Source organism: Mustela nigripes, chromosome 9 (assembly GCF_022355385.1).
Source record: "Mustela nigripes isolate SB6536 chromosome 9, MUSNIG.SB6536, whole genome shotgun sequence".
Classification (NCBI taxonomy): domain Eukaryota; kingdom Metazoa; phylum Chordata; class Mammalia; order Carnivora; family Mustelidae; genus Mustela; species Mustela nigripes.
In genome coordinates this window covers 49,724,532-49,747,149 of record NC_081565.1, presented here as the reverse complement: position 1 = coordinate 49,747,149, position 22,618 = coordinate 49,724,532, and the positions used below count along the sequence as shown (strand labels likewise).

At 38.7% G+C, this 22,618-nt stretch overlaps 1 protein-coding gene across 1 annotated transcript in view; it reads left to right on the top strand.

Moving 5' to 3' along the window:
* The window catches only part of ADAMTSL1 (ADAMTS like 1), a 381,590-nt gene that overhangs the window by 157,256 nt on the left and 201,716 nt on the right, over window positions 1–22,618 (top strand). The window contains exons 10-13 of the mRNA XM_059411591.1: window positions 10,976–11,026; window positions 15,578–15,782; window positions 17,007–17,154; window positions 19,704–19,788. Coding sequence (XP_059267574.1) covers window positions 10,976–11,026; window positions 15,578–15,782; window positions 17,007–17,154; window positions 19,704–19,788 — 489 coding nt within the window. The remainder of the gene's footprint in view (window positions 1–10,975; window positions 11,027–15,577; window positions 15,783–17,006; window positions 17,155–19,703; window positions 19,789–22,618) is intronic.

Genomic DNA, 22,618 nt, shown 5'->3' with positions numbered 1-22,618 from the left:
GTTTGCCCTCCCTTTAGACATCACAGTCAAACCCTCAAGAAACTTCTTTCTAACTACAGATATAACTACCTCATAGTCAAATCAGGAGTGACACAATGATATTAAACTATCGCCTTTGTGTCTAAAATTAGAAACACCCAAAAGGGAAAATGTAGATGTCCTTAGTACCGACAGTCAGATGGTTTTTTTTTTTTTTTAATTCCAAAAGAAATTCCTTTTATCAAGCCCCTGAGGTAGTTGTTCACTTTACTTGTGTGAGACTAGGAATTGGGGGCCTGTTATGTATTATTTGAAAAGCAAAATCCCATTCACATAGCCAAGTTTATTGCCTGTCAAGCCTGGGAAGTACCATGGACAGCAAAAAGTGCACTAAATAATTTGATCTGGAGCCCTTGGTTCATTCCGGACCTCAGTTTTCTCACCCACGAAATGGGGGTGAGAGGATTGTTTGTTGCATTAAGTTAGCGGTGTTCAGACTTGGTCTACAGAATCTGTCACTCCACAGAGTTGCCTCCCTGAATTTCATCTGATATATTTTGAAGTGTTTTTCAAACATGTTAAACTAATTTTAACTGATTCAAGTTCAGCTAAATTATAAACATTGTTGGAACAGTTATAAAAATGTTATCCCACCAAAGTAACTACTTTTTGCCCTCATCCTTAAGTTCTTCAATGTGTCTATTTGGCCAGAAAAATAAGTATCCTAAGATTGCAGGATGAGCTGTTTAAAACTTACCATTACATATCTGCTTCTCTGTGATAATAGGAATTCTCTCATTGCTACACATCTGAAACTAAAATAAACCAGAAATAAATTGGCTATGATGACCATTTGCCATAATCCAGGATGCCCAATTATTTTGTTTACCAAAACAGCCTCATTGTTTGCAGTAATTTACTTTGTAATAACTAAGTGTTTATAGTTGAACTAGTGAACCAAATGACATCCCCATCTCGTTTCGCTCACAGACGATATCCTCTGGTTCACATGGTTATGGATTGGCTCATCTAATGGTTCTTGAAGCTAAGGAGATGGTTGACACCTAGCCCCTGTTTTCAAGATTGTTTTTATGTTTTTATGTTTTTTTTTTGTTTTGTTTTGTTTTGTTTTGGTGCCTAATGCTAACTAAGAAATGTCGATGAGTTAAAAGCCCATAATGAACACAATAAACCTCACTAACAATCTCCAGTGCCCACAAATCACCAGTGTTAATGCTTTTGCTATGTTTCTTTCCAGTCTTGTCTATAGGCTGTAACATAGATGAGATCATACTGTGTACAGTGGACACTTGGAATTCAGTGATTTAGCATTCTTGGTTTCCACTATTCTAAAGCAAGCCTGAATATCCATGACATGTAGTAACTTGACATTTTGCTGAGGCAGGAATATGAGTCCCTTCTACTACTAGACCAACATTTGAGCCTACCTGGCTGCCAGAAGTTCCATCCCAAGAGCTTTTGTTGCTCTCTGCTGGTGTCTTTTACGCAGTCATTTTTATGAAGTGGTAAAATGGTTTGTTTCCTAGCCAAGAGTGGTCTCAAAAAGGAAGCCAAAAGTTAACACTTCTAATAGGGGGAAGAGAGAGTGGAGGTAAAAATTTAATGGCTTTTAGCTAAAATTAAGACTGTTTCCCATTGGTGGCTCAGAGCTATGATCTCAGAGCTATGATATCACTAATCCCATCATAGGCTCTCTCCAATGTTCCGGTGGTGGTCCCAGCTAGGGTAAGCCCAGAAGTCCAGGGGCATTTCCCTCCTATAAGTCAGGGATCTACTGTTTCATTTGTTTTCCACTGCATTCCTCTCACCCAAGAGTGTGGACCCTTTCCCGCATCACTAAGACGTTTAGAATCTAACCGAATGTAAATTCCTCCCTCGTGCCTGCCCTAATTACAGTTTCTGTCTTACACCACAGAGAAATTTTTTTTAATGCCTTTTTCAGTTGTTTGTGCAGTGCTATATATCATCTTTGCCTCTCAGGTGAAGGCTAAAATCCATCATGTGATGCCTATGGTTCTGTAACAATTAAAAAGGCATCATTTTAGTTCAACTAATAAGCACCTTATGTTTTCAGAGTGGCTTTAAATGTAAGCTATACTACATTTGGCCTCATATAGCTCAGTCTATGAGACTGGAATGACTGTAAATGCTGTCTGGGAGAAATTGTGCAAGACATTGTTTGTGAGAAGATCAGAGACGCACCTTTGCGGATCTGTTCTGGCACGGGTCCCCTGTGTTCCCTCCAAGGCAGTAATGAAGGGGGCTTAAATTGGCAAGGGTTGGAAAAGTGAAAAAAGTTCTCACTCATCACACTATCAGGATCACAATTATTAGCAAACAAATCTGTTCCTTGCTGAAACTGCATCCAGATTCCCCCTTCCCTCAAGGGATTCAGAGCAATAGTCCTGAGGAAATGCCCAAACATGTTTGTCCCAAGCGGCCATTCTTGGTGCGTTCCAGTGGACTTTTTTGTCCAGCTCCATTTAATTTGACAGCAAATTGCATAAGTCATCTCTGGCCATGATCCAAATTGCGAACAAAATCTCAGATTGAATCTTAATGCAACTTTAAAATAATCTGCATCGCGAGAGCCATTATGTGTAGTGGGCATGTAAAAACTTGGTCACGCTAACTTGGTGACTAACCAGTCCATTGGCAGTGCGGACTGGTGATTAGGAGGGGAGCTTTGGAGTGAAGAGGCTGGCTTGAGATCCTGACTCTGCCATTTACTGATTGAGTACCCTTTGGCCAGTTACTTGTTCTTACTAAGTCTCCATCTTTTATCCTGCGAAATGAGGAAAATAACAGTACTTACCTCACAGGGTCATCATGAGGAATAAATGCTCTAAGATATTTAAAGAGCTTAGCAGAATGTCTGACACATGACAAGCCCTCAGAAATGTTAGTTGCTACAGCTATTATGACTAAAATCATGATTATGATAATGTTGGTGTTACCTCAGAGAGAAACTGCTAAACTTTCCAGAAAGCAGCTTTCTCCTCCATGACCAGAAAAAGATGGGACCCCAGAATTTTCTATGGGTCTAGAAATGGAATTCTCTGTTGTTTTTATATAGCAAGAAACATGAATTCCTTAAAAAAAAAATCTTCATCAAAGTAAATCACCTGTACCAGAGTTTTAAAATACAACAACCATGAGAAATTAAGATAATTGGCATCTCCATAAATCGCAGCATGCAACTGCCTAATAATCCCCATTTAACCAGCTGTGAGACATTGCCATTTAATTCCAATGGGATTTATGCCAAGTCACCAAAAAAGGAGAACTCAGTGTAAGGGCTAGAAAATGGTTGCCTTGTTAGCAATTAAAATACAATGAAATGTTTTCCTCATCTTCGAAGTCTTTTTGTTTTGCTACAAGATGTAAATGTTTTAGAAAAGCACCAACTTCTGTTCAATCAACCTCATTTGAATATATTCCTCTAAGACGCCAACGAGTAAACGAGAAGAAAGATCACCATAAAATCCTGTGTCCACTTTCATTCATTATCTCTAATGAGGTTAAAAAGTGGAGTTCTGGTTCTTTTTAGGATGCATGGCCATACCCTTCCAAGTTATTAGTGATAGTCTCACACACATTATCAGACAATCAGTTTGAAACTCCATTATTGGGGCGGTTCAGTCTTTCTACCAGACCAGCTCATGACTACCAATAATGATAATCACTTGTTACAGTACCTCTTATACTTTTGAAATGTGTAATTATTTATGCAATTCTCTTAATTAACCTGCAAGTTAATTTAACAGGTATTAGCATCATCCTCCATTTTAACCTCCTTCACTTTGGCTTTACTAACTGGTAACTTCTTTTCTTCTCTAGACCCGAGTTTTGCTACTTGTAAAATGAGTAAAATATTCCTGTAGGAGAGTAGCTACAAGGATTAAATGAGATAATATACACAAAGCTCTTAGCAAGGTGCCAAGCACTCAACAGAAATCAGCTATCATTATCAAATTGAGAGCCAAACCTGTAAAATGACATGCTCAACATTACTTCTTTACGAAGTTTATAAAGAGCTTTCACATCCATTATCTCAATTCAGTTTTACAATCCCTGGGAGGTTAGCAAAACAGAGATTATTATCTGTATTTCCAGATAAACAAACTGAAGGCTAAAGAGGTTGAGGGATCTGCCCCCAGGTTAGATTGTGCAAAAGAAAACTGTGTTGTATAAAAAATAAAAAATTATATTTAAAAAAAAAAAAACTGTGTTGTAAATCTAAGTGCTTCCAGTTCCAGACTTAACCTTCTCTAGAATGGAAACTCAGCTGACCCGATTCATGCTACTGATACCTTATTCTTCATGATGCCTTTAGCACCCCATAAAATCTGGTTTAAGCCCAACATAGACCCCCACAACCAGTACAGTACTGACAACTTTGCATGTCTATGCGAAGTCCGGTCCTCTGGGTCTTTGAATAGACTACACATCCAGGTTAGACAAGCCTCTTTTATATAAGCATAAATACTGATGTTTACTCCATCCAAAAGGTGACCAATCACTTGAGAAAGTAGAGGAAGAGATAAGAAATATTAGTCCCACTGACTTAAAAAGCAGTTCAGAAATTGCATTAACATCAAGAATATGAACCACAGAAATAGCAATGTGAGGAAATCTTAATATATGGGGTCAAATGATCAAAAACTCCCCAGTGGGTTTTACTGCAGAATATGTGCCTTAAAGACATTTTCAAAGCCTGGATGATGGACAGGGTTCTTTTGGTCTGGTTCTGAAAGATAAATGAATGTTGCCTAGTAGGTACAATGGTTTAAAAAAAGATTGTGACCTCTTTACAGAATATTTTCTCATTTGCTGGATCCCATCTTGCTTAGGGAGGCCCGTGGTGCTTTAAGAAGTCACCAAATATTAGAGTAGGAAAGATTTTGAGATGATCACCTAGTTCAGTAGTTTTCAATTTGTGGTTCACAGAGCTGCAAGTTCTGCCTTCAGCAGCCACTAGGAAGAGGAGAGGCGAGCTAGAGCTCCAGGTGACGGGGGTTTCTGAGACCCTGCTATTACTTTACCTTAAAACTCCCGATTTCATCCAGCCCTTAGCTGTGGCAGAAGTTCAAATGTAAGGCTCTCAAGATCACAGAGAGTGACAGAGAGGAGAACTGACTGTCCATTTCCCAGCTCCTCAGGGGGTCCTTTTTCTTATTATACCATGATCCTTTGTGCTCTATGACCCAGGAAAACATGAACGCTTATGTCCTTTCCAACTTTTGGTCACTTCTTTCCTGTCCCATCCTAAACTGTGGCTTAGGAAGAGATGTGGAACTGTTGCGCACAGTTGTCAAGAAAAGGTAAAATACTCTCTTCTGTGCCATTGCTCCCTCCACCATGCACAATTTCATTCATTTTTTTAATGGAGTGCCTAACTGGTACAGATTTGATGCTTGCTACCATGGCAAAGGCAAAGCAAAATCAACCAGGAAGTGGGGCCCAACACTGCCCAGAGAGAGTTATATAGTGACAAAGCATCATGATACCTGAAAGACACATGAGACAGGAACAAGGAGAGCTTTTTGAGCTGTCATGGCTATTTCTGGGAGATACTCAATGGAAGAGATGCAGAGTTAAGCCAAGCAAGCTAGAAGCACAGGTGTCATTAAGCTGTCCTCTCTCCTCCCCAAATCCCCCAATCACCTCTGCTCCCAGAGCAGCCTCCCTTAACTTTCAACCCCTCACCCCCAAAACTGTTTATCCCCCTTGCACAGATGGCAGAGCTAGAGGAAGGCAAGGAATGAGACTAAAAATGTGCCCAGTGAGTGACAGTTGGTTGGGGAGTTTCTTCGACCTGGTTCTGTTTATTTGCTTTAATTCTGGATGGTACTGCTTGCCTCTGTGTCTGCATACCAACAGCATGACTTCTTTTAGCGAATATGCACTAATTGCCTTTGCCCACGGCATGGTGTTAAGAGATCCAGTAGAGAACCAATATGGATTCTGCCCCATGATATTAAACTAAAGGAAAGTTATACATAATTAGAACTTAGTAGAAACTTAAAAGTGATGAGCACAGTTAGTGCAGTGGGTGTTTGGAAGAGGAAGAGTGAATTTCTGGCTAGATGTTGAGAGGGAAATTAAAGACAGGCTTTAGAAGAGATAGACCTTGACTAAGAAATTTCACTGGGTATCATGGAGCCACTTAAGATTTTTGAGCTGGGAAATAAAATACTGGTTTCTATGATAGCAGTGAGCAGACTGGGTTGAAGCAGACAGTGCTTGTAAGCAGAAATCTATTAGCTGACCACGCAAAAGGCCCCAAACTTGTGTCACAAGGAGATGTGCTTGGCCAGACTTCCCAACTGGCAGAGCTGAGTTCCAGTAGGAAACACAGGAAGGAGAAGCAACCAAAGACATCCTGTAGAGTCTAGCCTGGGTGGAGGAGAAGATGGTAGTGTCTGAACACTAACCGTGATCACGAGGGAAGATAATGAACTATCTGGACACATTGAGCTTGACAAAACTAGAGCGTATCCAGCTGTCCAGAAGTCTGCAGCTGAGGAGAAGAAGAAAGAGGTCCTCAGAGATTCTCACAAAGGGACATCTAACACCAAAAGGACTTGTTATGGTTCATTTCCATTTAGAAAAAACCCAGAACCCCACAAATTAGGCTCTCATAGAGATAGTTCCATTAGGATTTTTCTTGGAGAGAGAAATTTGCTAAATAGTGTGAGCCTGAATATGGATTGATTTTGAAGCCATTTAAAGTCAAGGATATTGTTCTAAAATAGCTTCTGAGATGATTTCAAAACAGACTCGATAATCTTTAAGTGACACTTGGAATTTGAGGTGATGGTCTCATTTCACCCATTTATTTCATATTTTTAAGTGTTCCTGCCTTATACTTTCTCAAATTTGTATTTTGTCTTGCTTAAATATTTTAATTCTTATGACTACACATTATAGAAAACTGGGAAAACAGAAAAATGTAAAAATACAAAGGCAAAACATCAGGAACTAATAATCGTTTTTATCTTTTCCTAATATAGTTCTGTGACATATGTATGTGTAAATACATATAAATAAGTATATATGTTATTTACACACACATAGATACATATATATGAACTATGAAACTGATTATATAGATTGATGAATACATGAGTTTTCTTAGTATTGTGGTTCACATGGTAGGTTCTACTTTGCATTGAATTTTCTTCAGTTACCATTATGTTTGAACATTTTCTGTATCATTAAAAATAGTTCAAAAGGCTTCATGTTTATGACTGCATAATATTCCATTACATGAGTCTGTCTTAACATAGAAGCCTTCTTCCACCATTGGACAGTTCAGCAAGGTATGTGCCTTGAGAGGATGAGGTACCCTGTTTTTTTTCTACTGACACCCTTTGAGTCGAGAATGACCTCCTCCTCGTCTTTTCATTTTCCCACCATAATCTCTGATGTTGCAGAGTCCAATGGAGTCAGGTCGCTGCCCAGTGTAAGAAGTGCATGCGTGATCACGATAGTTAAAGCAACGAAGAATGTATGATTTTGCCCAAAACCAACTGTTTCTTACATCTTCTCTTGTGATCATTTTTTTAAATTGTTTTTGCCTCCTCCACGACTTCCCACCTATCATGTCTGAATGCCTGCATATGCACACATATAACACACACACACACACACACACACACATCAAGCCCTGAACACGGGAAGAGCTTCTTAAGGTCCCTGAATGGCATCCTTTTCATCATTCCTCAATATGTACACTTTGCCTAAGAAAAAGACCAAGTGTCTTAAAGGTAAGCAATAGGAAGTTACATTTAGGCCATAGTGCCTACACTTCTGTGACAGTGTGCTGAAAGGCCAAGGCCATAGCATGAACCCCTAGAGAGAGCAGAGCCCATGCACATGAGCATACATTAACAAGACTGGACAGAGCACCATTGTTTTGATATCTTTCTGTTTTCACAGGTGCCCCAGAATGATTTTATGAGTCTTCACCATGACCCATGCCATAGAAAGACAAATATAGTCATAGTTTTGCTGAATCCAGGTTTAGAGGTCCTTGTGCAAACAAAAACACAATTTCTAAATCAGTCCAAAGCAAAGCCCAACATCTTGAATTCTATATACACCCCCTTTTATTCCCCTTCTCCTCTAGCCTGTTTTCTTCAATGCCACTGACTCCATTTTAAATATCATCAGCTGATAAATCAATTGGCAGAGATATACAGTGTTCATTCTAATATTGAGGATAAGAAATCATAGCTGTAAAATTTTTCAGAAGAGAAGACAACAAACTGCATTTTGCATTTAGAAAGTGGTGTTGGTGTGAGTAAAAATGCTTGGGTTAGCTCAAATATAATAGTTAAGTCAATTCTATGATTTCTTAATAAACTTCTATTAGATGTATATCCAAAGTTATTAGAAGAACTTTGGAAGGTTAGAACTCTTTTTAAACTATAGCTCCTTTAAAAAGAAAATTCCCTTAATTACTAGACATAAGAATTATTGGAGGGGCGCCTGGGTGGCTGAGTGGGTTAAGCCTCTGCCTTCGGCTCATGTCATGATCTCAGGGTCCTGGGATCGAGTCCCGCATTGGGCTCTATGCTCAGTGGCAAGACTGCTTCCCCCTCTCTCTCTGCCTGCCTCTCTGCCTACTTGAAATCTCTCTCTCTCTGTCAAATAAATAAATAAAATCTTTTTAAAAAATAATTATTGGAAAGAGAGCACATGTTTATAATAAAAGATAGGACCAGTCTTTCACATTCAATTTTTCTGTCAGAAGAAGGCAGAAAAGAAGAGGGACTTTCTCTAACTTGGAAAAACAGGGAGAAAAGTTCAATGTTAGGACCCATTCCATTTTTCTGTTAGAGCTGCGGGATTTTGACTTTACTCAAAAGGCAGCATCGAGTTTCATGAATATTGTTACTTTATGGAAACGCCCATCTAGGCAATGAAAATCTAGCCTAGCAAATGAGTACAAAAACTTTGATCATACAGATAAATATAGAACATTCAGTCATGTAAGATAAACAAGTAAATTAATATGCCAATGGTTGTCTCGCCTGGGAATACATATCTATTTTTCATAGCTTTGTTTCCCCTTTCCTTTAAATTTAATTTCTTTCATGTATCCTTGTACCCTTCAGTCATTTCTTCAGAGAGTATCCTCTTTATCACTCCCTCTTATTTATGATGATCTCAAGTCAGTGCTGTTTTTATCTGATCCACCTGAGCTCACCCATTTTACCCAAAAGCTAAGGTTTGCTAGCCATCGAAAAAGAATACGCAGCCATCAAAAGAAAGGAAATCTTGCCATTTGCAATGACGTTTATGGAACTAGAGGGTATTATGCTGAGCAAAATAAGTCAGTCAGAGAAAGACAATTATCATATGATCTCCCTGATATGGAGAATTTGAGAGGCATAGTGGGGAGATTTGGGGGGTAGGGAAGGAAAAAATGAAACAAGATGGGATTGGGAGGGAGATAAACCATAAGAGAATCTTAATCTCACAAAACAAACTGAGGGTTGCTGCGGGGAGGGGGATTGGGGGAAGGAGGGTGGGGTTATGGACATTGGGGAGGACATGTGCTAGGTGAGTGCTATAAAGTGAGCAAACCTGGCGATTCACAGACCTGTACCCGTGGGGCTAATAATACATTATATGTTAATAAAAAATTAATTAAAAAAAATAAAAAGTAAAAAGAATATATTGTGTCATCCTATGTCAGAGAATGAAATTAAAATTGAAGCCTTAGTTTATTCATTTAAATAAAAACATCAACATTTATATCAAATGTGGATATATAAATATACACCCATCCTTCTTCCCCAGGGATACATAGAGGCTATGTGAGTTCCTTCATTATTCAAAAGAGGGACTTGCCATCATTCGTCAGTTGCAAAATACATCTCTTCTGCTCATGCCCTACCCTGTTCTGTACCACGGTGACAGCTATGTGTTGAGCCCTCTCTGTTTCCCACTCTTGACAGAAGGTCTATTATACTAGCCGTTTTATCTGAGACCAATTCATCATAAATCTTCCACAAGCCAGGGGATGCTGCAAGAAAATCTTGCCAATTAGAAGCTTTAGCTGAAATCAGTGAGGCAGTTTAGAGTCCGTAAGGCCTCTGGGGACTTCCACACAGCCTATAATATCATTTCTTGTGAATCCATTAGCCATATACCCTATAAAGTCATTTCTTATGGCTCCTTTAGACTGTCTCTGAATCTCACATGTTTCCCAGGGCACCAGATAGACCAGCAATGGTCACAACCATCACAACCAGCACTGTAATAGTGGTTAACATTATATCACATTTTTATAGACCACAAAAACGATTTTTCATATTTTTTATCCATTTTAAGTGTTCTGCCTTTATCTTGGTAGGAAACTTGCTTTGATTGCTAGTTGCCTACTATATTCGCTCGTTCTCTCTCCCTTTGTAACAATAACCCGGTGACTGCTTTCCAGATATTTACTAAAATCTTGAGATATGCCAAGGGAAGAAACGTACTTGCTCATGCACATTCCCACGTTTTGGCAATCCCCAGGTACATACTCGTATACGGAGCTCTCTCTTTCATCGGGAGTGAGACAGTAACTGTAATTGCTTGTGGAGCATCTGGAAGTAACATGAATAATGATGATAATAATGACCTCATAGGATGTATAATTGGGGAGATTAAAGAACATTTACAAGCTTATTGTGTCATAGTTAGTGATGAGGTGCCAAGTTTTCTCGCCACCACCCTTTCCAGTGGTATTTCCTGCTTGGATCAGAGAACTAATTATAGTAAACGGTGCCCTTGAACTTGCCCCATCCTCACACATCTGAGAGTATAAAGATACTGAACTGTTGTAGTGTTGTTTTCAGAGACGATTATTAATGTTGTTTTGCATTTGTCTAACAAAATTTGTATAATGTAATCATTTAGTGTTTATTTTATTGTGTGTACCTTCTACTCAGAGGGTTGGCATTATTGTTCCTAACAGTGACGGATACAAGCAGATCATGCCTTATGACCTCTACCATCCCCTTCCTCGGTACGTAAATCAACCATCCTGATGCTAGAATTAGTAAATCAGCCTTCTGCTTCTTTTACGTATCTATGTAGCTGTAGACTGTGTGTTTTCCTGTAAAAGTAAGCTGGTAGATGGCATATTTTGCAACCCATCCTGAGCTCTGCTTCTGCTCGAACTCTAAGCTGGTCGTTCAAAAACCATTTTAAGATAGGATCCTATTACATTGAAGTGGACACAGTCATTGACGCTGATTAGATACAATGTACGGGTTATGTTGTGTCTTTCTTTCACTCCGTTTGTCCTCTTCTGTTTCTCTGTAGTAGGGTCCTAGGCATTAAAGCCCTGTTGCTAACTGTTAAGCAAACACTGCCGGAGGCATTATCACAGAACCACAAATGTGGGATTCCAGATGCGGTATTATTCTGCCTAGGGGCTTTAAATATCTTCTTTATGTTGCAGAGAAATTATAGTTGTGTACCAAAAGGCAATGTTTTCCCATCCTTATTGTTCAGAACATTTGGGGGACATTTTTTTCTCAAAATACCCAATTCCATGTGCTGTGCTGCTTTTTTAAAGGACAGGCCTTTTTTCAACTAGAAAAGAAAAAAAAAGTGACTGAGGAACTTTTAAGAGACCTTGTTCTCTTTATTAATATATTCATACGAAAACTGGAGAGGCTAAAAATAGGCCAGTTCTTGAGTGTGTGATCTGCCACACTGCAAACAGGTCCCCAGACAACATAAATTAGAATCAGGCTTTGACGGAACCCCTGTGCTAGGAGATGCCTTTGCTCTATCTTCTTTGCTCACTTGGACTCGAGGGCATCAGCTCCTCTTTAGAACTCAGAGTTTCCATCAGATCACAAATAGTGTGACTAATCCATGGTAGTTTCCTGAATCTCAAACCAAACCAAGCCTAGAAAATAACTTTATTCTGAACTAAAAAAAAAAAAAAAGAAAAGAAAAAAGAAAAAAGTTTGATTGAAAATTTCCAAATGCTTCATGAAATGGAATCCAAACAGGGGCTCATGAGGTCATTGATCTCAGCTTCCCAGAGAGGCTCCCCTGTCCTACTCCTTCCAAGTGATCACGCTCATATGCCCTACGTTTATAAACGAGTGTATTTGCACAAATATCCATATGTGTATTTAGTGCATACCACACAGGTATGCACACAGAGATTTAGATAATACATGTACCCCAGTGCAAGCTGTCATCCAGCCTCTACTTAAATATTTCCAGTGACTGGTACAGAACCCACTTTTCACCATCCTAACAGTAGCATGTCGAGAGGGGCATTGAATCTTTTTCTTTTTAAGTTTTTCCACTATTAGTTAGCTCCCTCCCACTTTTCTATGACTATATTGATAAAGATGATAAATGACTTCAGAATGCTGATAGATCTGCTGGCTTGATCCAGAACCAAACTTCTATAGTAAATGCTTCTTGAAAAAAGAAATGGAATGAAAATATGAGAAGATGAATTTAACTGAACCAAGATTTCATCTGATTTCAATGTTTCTGTATCTGTAAAATAAGTATCTACAGGACACATACCTGTTTGTGGGAAGGCCATATATTTTATCATAAAAGTAAAGTTGGGTGTCAGGGGTGAACAACATTGAATTTATGTTTTTCTTATAATAGCACTCCTAAGTTTCTTTCATATCTGTGATTTCTCTTGTTTGTATTTCTCCGGTATGACTAGTGCCTGTCTTAGGTTAAACTTCATTTCTTATACGTTCTGATTTCCCCCAAATGTCAGAATCCCAGTATTCTCAATGACAGATTGAAACGGGCCTCCTTAATGTTCTCCTGTGTACACGTTGGCCTGTCCGTGCATCACAATGGAAAAGGACAATCGCAAATAAACAGACTGTATTTCCTACTCCTTGCACTTCTGTTACTGAGCTAATTCTAAAGTTAGATTCTGCTAAAGTTCTGCTTAATTGATAAAATCTTAGTAAATGGAAGCAATTTCTACAAATATGTTTCTACAAGAAGAATTGAGTCTCCAAAATGATCCAGAGTTTAAAACTGAGGCTCAAAAATGGTTCTCAGATGGCAGCTACCTTCTGATCGAGGCAGAAGGCTTTCCATATTGATTATTTAAATGGGTTTTGGACCACAAGTATAGATGACAAAGCAAAGTTAATGAATTTTTAGATTTTTTTCTTGCTTTCAATCTTTGAGACATATACCTGAACATAATAGGAGAACGGAATCTTATTTAATCATAATAAACATACACAAATTTTCCATATCACTCTTAGTTTTGAGAATTTCTTAAACACACTATGTGTTTAAAAAATTTAAAGCCATCAGAATTAAAATACGTGGTATATGAACTCATTTTTTATTCTTCCAGTGCAGGGATCTTGGATATGTGCTTTTATTTCCCCTACCCCAAGCACTTACCTGGTCCCTTTCTTAAGATATTCTAACTGATGCCTTCTCTCAGCTTTTATTATACTTTCTTTAAAGCACTCAGACATGTTTTGCCTGAAATTCCTCATAACTCTATTATTATGGCAAGAATCACATAATAATTTTAAAAAAATTTTTTAATAGAAGTATGGATATGATGGACCCATAATATAAATTCTTAGAATAATGTTAGCATCATTTGTCTTTCTGTGATCGCTGACACTGAAAAGGATACTTATTCCTGTTTGTGAAATCACACTATGGGTCAGGTCCAAGTGTTGAGACAGGAATTAATCACTGTCTCTTTAGAAGGGTCAAGTTTAGGGACGTTTGAGTACCAATTAGAAAGTGTGCTTTATTTATGGCATCTTAATGTTTTAAGAGATTAAATATGCATTCAAAAACATATTCCCACTTCACTGTCAGATCAAATCTAATGTGAATATGTACTTATATATCATTCTGAATCAGACCTGTTATCCATATACAGAGGGAAACTCTCCAGAGATCTACATGGAGATAAATGAGAATTGGTCTTAGCCTTTTGAAGAGACACCCTCTACAGAGCTGCTTCATTCTCTTGAAAGGGCTCATAAAGTCTTCTAAGGGCTAAACAGAGGGTCTCAGTTTCCCCATAATAACATTTTCTTTTGTCTCTCCTGGGGAAATATGCATAGGAAAATACAGTACTTGGCAGCACGTTTAGGCTGTTGGCAATAGAGGTAACAGTTGTTGCCTAGACTCAAAGGGTGCAGAGAAAATGTGGAGGAAAATCCTCTGTTACCTGGGAAACATACCATATCCACGCTCATGCAAAAGAGAAGTCAGGTTCCCAATATACATGAAATCTTACTTAAAGGATAATTGATATCTCCACGGTATGCCTGTGCAATATTTTTACATTTAACTTTCCAAGTAGATTGACTTGGTGACATTTTGTTTCTCTCTCATTAAAATTATATGTCTCCTAATTCTAAGAGAAATCTTGAAGTTCCTTAACAATCCTCAGCAACAAGCAGAACATATGCAGGAAAGACAGGCTCAGTCTCAGTATTTCTGTTTTTAAAAATTCTATATTTTCTAAATCTGCAGGAGGAGAGAAAAGAATCAGGCAAAAATATCTGTCAGCTTCTGGTCCCAAATACTTCAGAGCTGTGTAGAGATCTAAAAAAATCAATGGAACTCTCTTAAATGTTATTGATAATACTGTAATCTTCTCCCTTAGGTAACTGTATCTTTAGATTCCAATACCATCAGCCTTAAAATCCAAACCAAACTTTCTTCACAATTCCCACAGTTCTTTGTCCGGGGAATGCTAACTGCCAGTATCCCTCAACAGTTAGGGAATGAGAAGATAATACCTAACATTATTACTTTTGCTTGTTAGTGTAATGATGGGTTAGTTTCAACATCAAAATTGTGCTGAATCCATATAGTCCCAAAGCTGATGATTGTAGAAACAAGGGAGAGGGGATGAACGTTTGGTCTACCTTGACCATTCATGAGCTTCTCAATGTAAAAGTATCCAGAAGCTAAATAAAGCAATGCATTGAAAATAGAAAATAATAGCCCAGGTGCAAGCTGTTAGTGTTAACTGAGTAACCAGTTGTAATCTTGACAAAGATATTGAGTGACACTTAGTAAACATATATTTTTTATATTTTAATATTATAAATACTAATATTAAGTATCTATATTAAATATTAAATCTATTTTAAATATGTAACTATTTAAATATTATATATAACATAGATACAGGATATATTTATAAAATATGAAATAATATAAATATGGCACACAGAATATATACTCAAACTATAAGGAGAGGGACCAAATAGCTCTCTTTTGAGTAGGTTACAGACAGCCCAGGTCGCCCTGTGGACAGCTCTCAAAAAATTACTCTCAAAAGAGTTATTTCTTACACTTGACGCAGAGCTTCAAGGTTTCCAGAGCACTTTTGCCAACACTGAATCCTTCGCTCTCCCTCGTCCGCTATTAGGCATTAGATGGCTTTCCGATCTCTGGACTGTAGCTTCTCAGAACCTGATTGCCCCAATAGGCACTGGGAACGGGGTTGGTCAGAAAGGTCACTGAGGAGGTTTGGCAATGTGCATGTCCGCCCTGATGACTCCCCTTGCTTCTGTAGGTGGGAGGCCACCCCGTGGACCGCGTGCTCCTCCTCGTGTGGGGGGGGCATCCAGAGCCGGGCAGTTTCCTGTGTGGAGGAGGACATCCAGGGGCATGTCACCTCAGTGGAAGAGTGGAAATGCATGTACACCCCTAAGATGCCCATCGTGCAGCCCTGCAACATTTTTGACTGTCCTAAATGGCTGGCACAGGAGTGGTCTCCGGTAACTGTGCCCTCTTTCTTTGTTCGTTAGGAGAGTAAGTCCACTCTTCCCTCTCATCGCCATGACCCCGCCAGCTACCCTGGGCAGCTCCCCACTGCTCTCGAGGTGTCCAGAAGCCATCCAGTTTAGCTCCTGACATAGGCACGCCTCAACTCCAGCATAGCCAGATGTAAACATGTAGATATACATAACTTCTTTAAGTTACTCCAAGAAGCCTCTGTCTCTCATAACGTTCCCTCAAGTGGCAAAGAGAGGCCAGGGTCTGTCAAGATTCAATGAGGCCAAATGACTGATCCACAATGTCTAGAAGCTGCTCCGATGATAGAACTCAGTAGACCACAGTTGGGTTTTGGGTTTTATTTCTTACCCCAAAAGGGTAAAGAGTAGATGCCGATTAAAACTATCTGTATTTTCATTGAAAAAAATGTGAAATGGAAATGGAAAAATAAGTAGAACAGGGAGGAAGTAGGATAATTAAAAGCAGAACATTCTAGAACATAGGGAGACTATTGCAGCAGCTTAAATAATATGTTATTTGGGGTTTCCTAGCTGCTAATTCAAAAGGTTTAAAATGGCAAAAACGATAGAAAGATAAGGAGGTAAACTCTGTGCCCCGAGCCACAGAGTTGGCAAAAGACTTCTTACTTCACTGTGTGGCTTTGGGGCAGCAGGATCAGAGCTGTGATGTTTCTCTCTATCTAGACTTGCTCCCTGGCATCTAGAAGCACTGGAGGTGCTGTCTACATCTGGCCATTGAGTCAACCCCCTGAAACATTTTTGACCATGTCAGTGTAGTCAATCGGATCAGCCATGCTGCATTATAAATTTACTATGATGGCAGTTTACAAAGGGTTAATGTCCATGTGGGAGCTAACGAAGTGACTAAATAAAGTCAAATGCAGTATTAGTAATCAAAAGTGAGCGCACTCTACAGTTTCTTTTCTCCTTCTTTTTGTGGCTTGGTTTGGGACTCAGCACACGGGGGTGCTTAAGGAATGCTGCCGAACTGATCTAAATCTAAGAAATTGAAAGTGATTGAATTTTCAGCCACCTTCACCCTAAATAGCCAAATAGAACAAAGACTCCATGAATGGTAAGAAATGGTACCAAGCCACCGGGAGTCCTTAATCTAAAAGCAGCCCTAAAAAGACTCTTGGGTGAGAAACGAAGCAAAGGAAACAAAACTTGGCTATGAGTCTCCTCTCTCTTGCATTCTCCTTCCAGTGCACGGTGACATGTGGCCAGGGCCTCAGGTATCGTGTGGTCCTCTGCATCGACCATCGTGGGATGCACACAGGAGGCTGTAGCCCCAAAACCAAGCCCCACATAAAAGAGGAATGCATCATACCCACTCCCTGCTATAAACCCAAAGGTAACTCAACAGGTGCTCCATTACGGGTCTTTTCTTTGTTCCATGTCTTCTTTGGGGACTGTTAGAAACTCCTGGGATAATTTTAAAGATCTCTGGTGTCCTTAATTAACCCTTGTATGGACCTTAGACTCTACTAAATGGACTTAACTCTTCCTAAAAATCTTTCCAATCATTTTGCTTGCAAATTGTTATTAAGTGCTACATACTTACGTAGTTCTCTCCTGGGCTATGAAGCTGTTTGAAGACTGTTGCTGAAAAGTATCAACTGCATGTGCTTAAAAGGAGATATTGTAGAGATGTTGGAGAAATACATATGTAATTTACTAGTCACATTTCTTGCTGTTAAAAATAATGCGGTCAATCAGTCAATCAGAGAGTGTCTACTTTGGGAAGCAGCAAATGCGTTAGGAGATCTCATACTTCACATGGCTGAAACAGAAAGGGGTTGCTTCTTAAATTGAAAATGAAAACATTGATATGAGACAAGATTCCAGAACCATAATTTGAAATGGAAATCTGGAATAAATCAGAATTTAACAGATACTGCAAATAGTTTATAAAAAGCGAATTTTAGAGAAGTTCTACTGAGTGAGCAAGGTTTGTTACAATTGCACAGACTGGCACTTACGCTGATTGGACTTACTTTGCTGATATTGCTGCCAACCATGTCAAGAAAATAGAAAATACCCAAGTCACAAACAATTCAGAAGTAGAGAACTCCTTATTATAAGCTACCTCCTATTATTAAATATGATTCCCTTTTGTTTCTTAATTCAACCATTACATTTCTCAGAAAATCAGCCACCGTGTACCTCTTTATTTACTATAGAGTGCCCGTGGTGGGAGTGAATGCCATCATGAAATCTAAATAATATGATGGAAATAAAACCAAAAATACCCCAAATTCTGATTCGACGTAATAAATACATCTCTCTCCCTCCATTTCTCAGTAAACTGAAGCTCAGTTTCCTCATCTGTAAATGGGGTTAGTAATAGTAACTACCTCAGAGATCATGTGAGTATTACATGAGATATAGTGCAGACAGGATGCTTAGCTCACTGCCTGAGTATTAATTAATTAATTAATACAGTCTGTTCTCCACATGTGTCATCTTCCACTCCTGACTATCATCAGCATCCTCAGCTACAGGAGGAAGAGGCCACCAGTACCTCTGACAGAATCCGCTTCCAACAGACAATAGAGAATGGCAGGCCTCACAGTGCCAGCTGAACGCCTCCTCACTGAAACAGAAATGGCAGACACAGCACGGTTGCCTGAGTCACTTAGTTGGGAGACATGGGCTACCTGTAAAACGATGTATGCATAGGGGGCCCGTGTCCCTGTGTTTAAACGTTAGCAGATCCTTCCGGCCTTAGCGGTTTTATGTTTCTCACTCGCTTTGTCTTCTGACAAGAAAAGATTGCTGCACACAGAGGACAAGAAGTGATGCCCCTAACTTAAATAGTCCATTATTTATTAGCGCTGTCTTTACCAGGCCGCTTCAGAGAAAGAGAAGCAGTTTGTGGTTAACTATCAAGAATGAAATCTGGATTTTCACAACTAAGTAGTGAGCGTGGCTCTCTAAACATCATTAAAATGCCATATAATTCTATGGTGTATGCATAGAGAGGCATATTTCTTTCATCTTTACAATTATATGTCATAAAATGGTGATAGAGCTTCACTGGCTCATACTATAAAGGCAAATATCCCTATAAATGATCCTAATAAATATGTCAAAATGGGAATCTTGGCAGTTACTTCTGTAGGAGCAGTTAGAACCCCTGTCTTTCTTTTTCTACTTTACAGTTTTCTGGTTTTTTTTTTTTGTTTTTTTTTTTTTTTTTTTTTTTCAGGAAGTAGTTAGGAAGCTTGTCCTGAATTGTGTGGCCAAAGCTAGATAAAGAGGTGAAGCAGTCAAATTATGGGTTATGGACCCTAAATTGTTCATATTCTGGCTGTCCATGAGCCTTAAGGGGGTGCGGGAGGAGCCAGAGACCTAAAGCAATGTTTTGTGAATTTTGGAGTGGCAGCCTAGTTTGTTTGTGACAATGTGGCATAGATCACTTCCCCAGTAAGAAAAAGGAAAAACGAGTCAGAAATTGTTGAAGTATTACAGTATAATTTATTGCACTTTGTGTTCATCTCTAAAGATAAATATTCTATCTTTTTAATAGGAAATCATGAAGAGATGCTTTGATGACTCTTTGTATACATGTTGAGTCAGTGTTACTAATGACTTTCATAATAATAAAAAAAAACTCCTCTTTGCTCTTCAACATAATAAAAGGGCAGCAAAAAGACTAGTAGATTAGTATTACTAAACATTAAAAAAAAATTTTTTTTAATATAACCATCTTCAGAAACAGGACTTTATAATAAAAAAAAAAAGAGAGAGGAATTTACCTAAAAACTTACCACTTGCAGTTATCGGCATGGTTTCTAAGTAGTGCGAAATCAGGAACTGGTGAAGAGATAAAGGAATTTCTGTAAAATTCCAAATTGGTTCTAACCTCTTCTCTCTTATGTGCATGCACTTAATTCTCAGAGAAGCTTCCAGTAGAGGCCAAGCTTCCATGGTACAAGCAAGCTCAAGAGCTAGAAGAAGGAGCCGCTGTGTCAGAAGAGCCCTCGTAAGTTTTAAAAACTGCAAGATGTTTTGCTTTTGAAACTGACTGGTTTTAAGAAAGTTGTGTCTCACTGGATGTGGCTTCCCTAGGCTTTGAACCAGGTGGAATCCTCTTGCCAAGGGTCGAAATGAACCTTGAGGGCTGTCCCACTGGAGATTATCAGTTCCTGGGTATTTCTTAAAACGTCTGATTGCATGTTTGCTCTCTAAATACTTTTCAGTTTGGAAGTAAGAAAATGAAGGGGGATCACCTCCCCCTCTTCTCCAAAATCTGACCTCCTCTTTTCCAAAGGGTCAAGGTGAGAAGGCCCAGCCTCCCTTGATGATGCAACATAGATTTGATGGGAAAGTCTGGGCAGCTTTTCACATTCCTTATATCCCAGCTTTGCAATATAGCCACTCACAAAAGATAAAGCATTGGTAAAATATGTCTGAAGGCAAAGGAAGTATATTAGCATGTAGGATATGAAATGGTTTCTAAATTCAACCTGTAGTTTAAATTTCACCAGAGATAAAAATTAACAGTGTAATCTATATATTCAATAGTAATTTAGAATTTTCTCAGATCCATCTTGTTTGGATCTCAGTCGGATATGGTATGCCAGACCACGAATTGTGTTTCTGAATCACACCCAAAACAGCAGAGGATTAAAAAAGAATTTCAAAATTTCAAGATTGGTATGACCAAAGTTCATTTATAGAGAAATGAAATTTGTTTTGCGGTCACTTGGTTTCACATTTGACAATGCATTTCTGACTTAAAAGAACAATAAGCAAAACATAAATTAATTTTGTGCTGTGAAGTTACTACAGCACGTTTTCCTACTTTTTGGAAAAATGACTTTTAAAAAAAGCAATTAACGATTGCAGATCCTTGGAGGAAAGGCAGTGTTTAAAGATCACAGTGCAACCTTTACATGACTATATGAGGACTTAAAACTTTTTGTTTCTCTCTGGCTAGTGCCCGGCTGGACAGGCCTTTTTGCTGCTAGAGAGGAAGTAAGTGGTTTATTTTAGATGGGGATTAGCTCTTTATCCACTAAGTCCCTGTTTAAGACACAGAAAGATGCCATATAATTGGAGCTAACTGTTCCTATATGCATTCTTAGGTTAGATACATTTAAAATGAGATATATTATTCTATGTAAATAAACTCTGCTCTCTTGTACACAACATTTTGTCATTTGGTCTGAAGCATAACCCTATACACAGTATCACATTATAACAGATGTTAAATAATATAATAAAGTTGAAATTAAATCAAAACATCTTATATCAATAATTTAACATCTTTCCCATTATTAGATAGCTCTCAAAATGAAGGTTTTAAGTGGAGCTTAATGTCCCTGCAGAAGGATTGCATAGACCCTGGTCAACCATGTTTTGTAACGAGAGTTTTCCAACTAAAGGTCTGATTAAGATGCATTATGTTTAACTTTAATCTTAATAAATCCCTAAAGTAGTTAACCACATAGATTTCACCATTGAAACTATAGCCATATATTAGATTATTAAATTTTACTCCTGGTGTAATGGAATTGCCATCTTGGCATGATTAATTTGAATTGAAGTAGATTGTAATTGGAGCGCTGGTGTCGGGTAAAGGAAATGTATACTATTATGCTCAGAACAATAATTACTTTTATACCAAAACGAAATAAGTGACAGCTGTAGAATAATGTAATGAAAGATATATGGTTTCCACGTCTTAATGCACTTTATATGTTTAGCACACTGAACCCTAGGAAGGGTCCAACATGTCACATTATTTTTTTATTGATTTTGAATTTAAAAAAACATAATTTTGCATGGTCTTAATTCTTTCTTTTCTAAACCACATAGACTAGTTTCTAAATGTATGCAGCAACCTATAATTACTCTCCATAGTAAAATGAACAAATGATATACTGTCAGCAAGTCTTTTCCTTCCCCCCACTGAAGAGACTCACATTGCTTAAATTAAATGGTAGTGTTTAGAAGCTGTGGCCGTCACTCCTGAACTCATCAGAGAAGCCTGAATCATGGTCTAGAACTATTATCTCTCACTTTGGCTCTGGTCTACTATGGAAGAGTTCCATAGTAAAAACAGTAAATATCATTTAGTTCCCCGATGTAAAATAAAAATATTATCGCCAGCCTATCTCATTAAACAATATAGGAAAACCAGTAGCTTAAAGTCTTTAGCATACGGAGATGCTGTTAGTGAATACTAGGTGCTTGTGGCCACCCCAGAATGACAAAAAAATAATAATAATTGGTTAGCACTCTGGCCAAAGATATGTTGGAAAGTAATCACTCTAAGGTGTGTTTAGGAAAATAGAAAAGAAAAGAAAGAAACTCTGATTAAAAAGTAAACACTGAATTTCCAAGACATAACTAAAACTTTATAGAACAGAAGCATGTACTGGTATGGTTGTTCCCCTGAACTAAACGCCATGTAGAAGATACACATGCAGATATCAGCCAGAGAACACCTAAAATTGGGTGCCGAGGTGGCTTAGCCAGTTATGTGTTGGCCTTCGGCTCAGGTCATGATCCCAGGGTCCTGGGATGGAATCCCGTGTCGGCCTCCCGGCACAGCAGGGAGTCTGTTTCTCCTTACCCCTCTGCCCCCTGCCCTGCTGGTGCTCTCTGTCTCTCACTCTATCTCTAATAAATAATATTAAAAAAAATAAAATTGGGGTGCTTGGGTGGTTCAGTGGGTTAAAGCCTCTGCCTTCAGCTCAGGTCATGATCTCAGGGTCCTGGGATCAAGGCCCTCATCAGCCTCTCTGCTCAGCAGGGAGCTTGCTTTCCCATCTCTCTCTGCCTGCCTCCCCGCCTACTTGTGATCT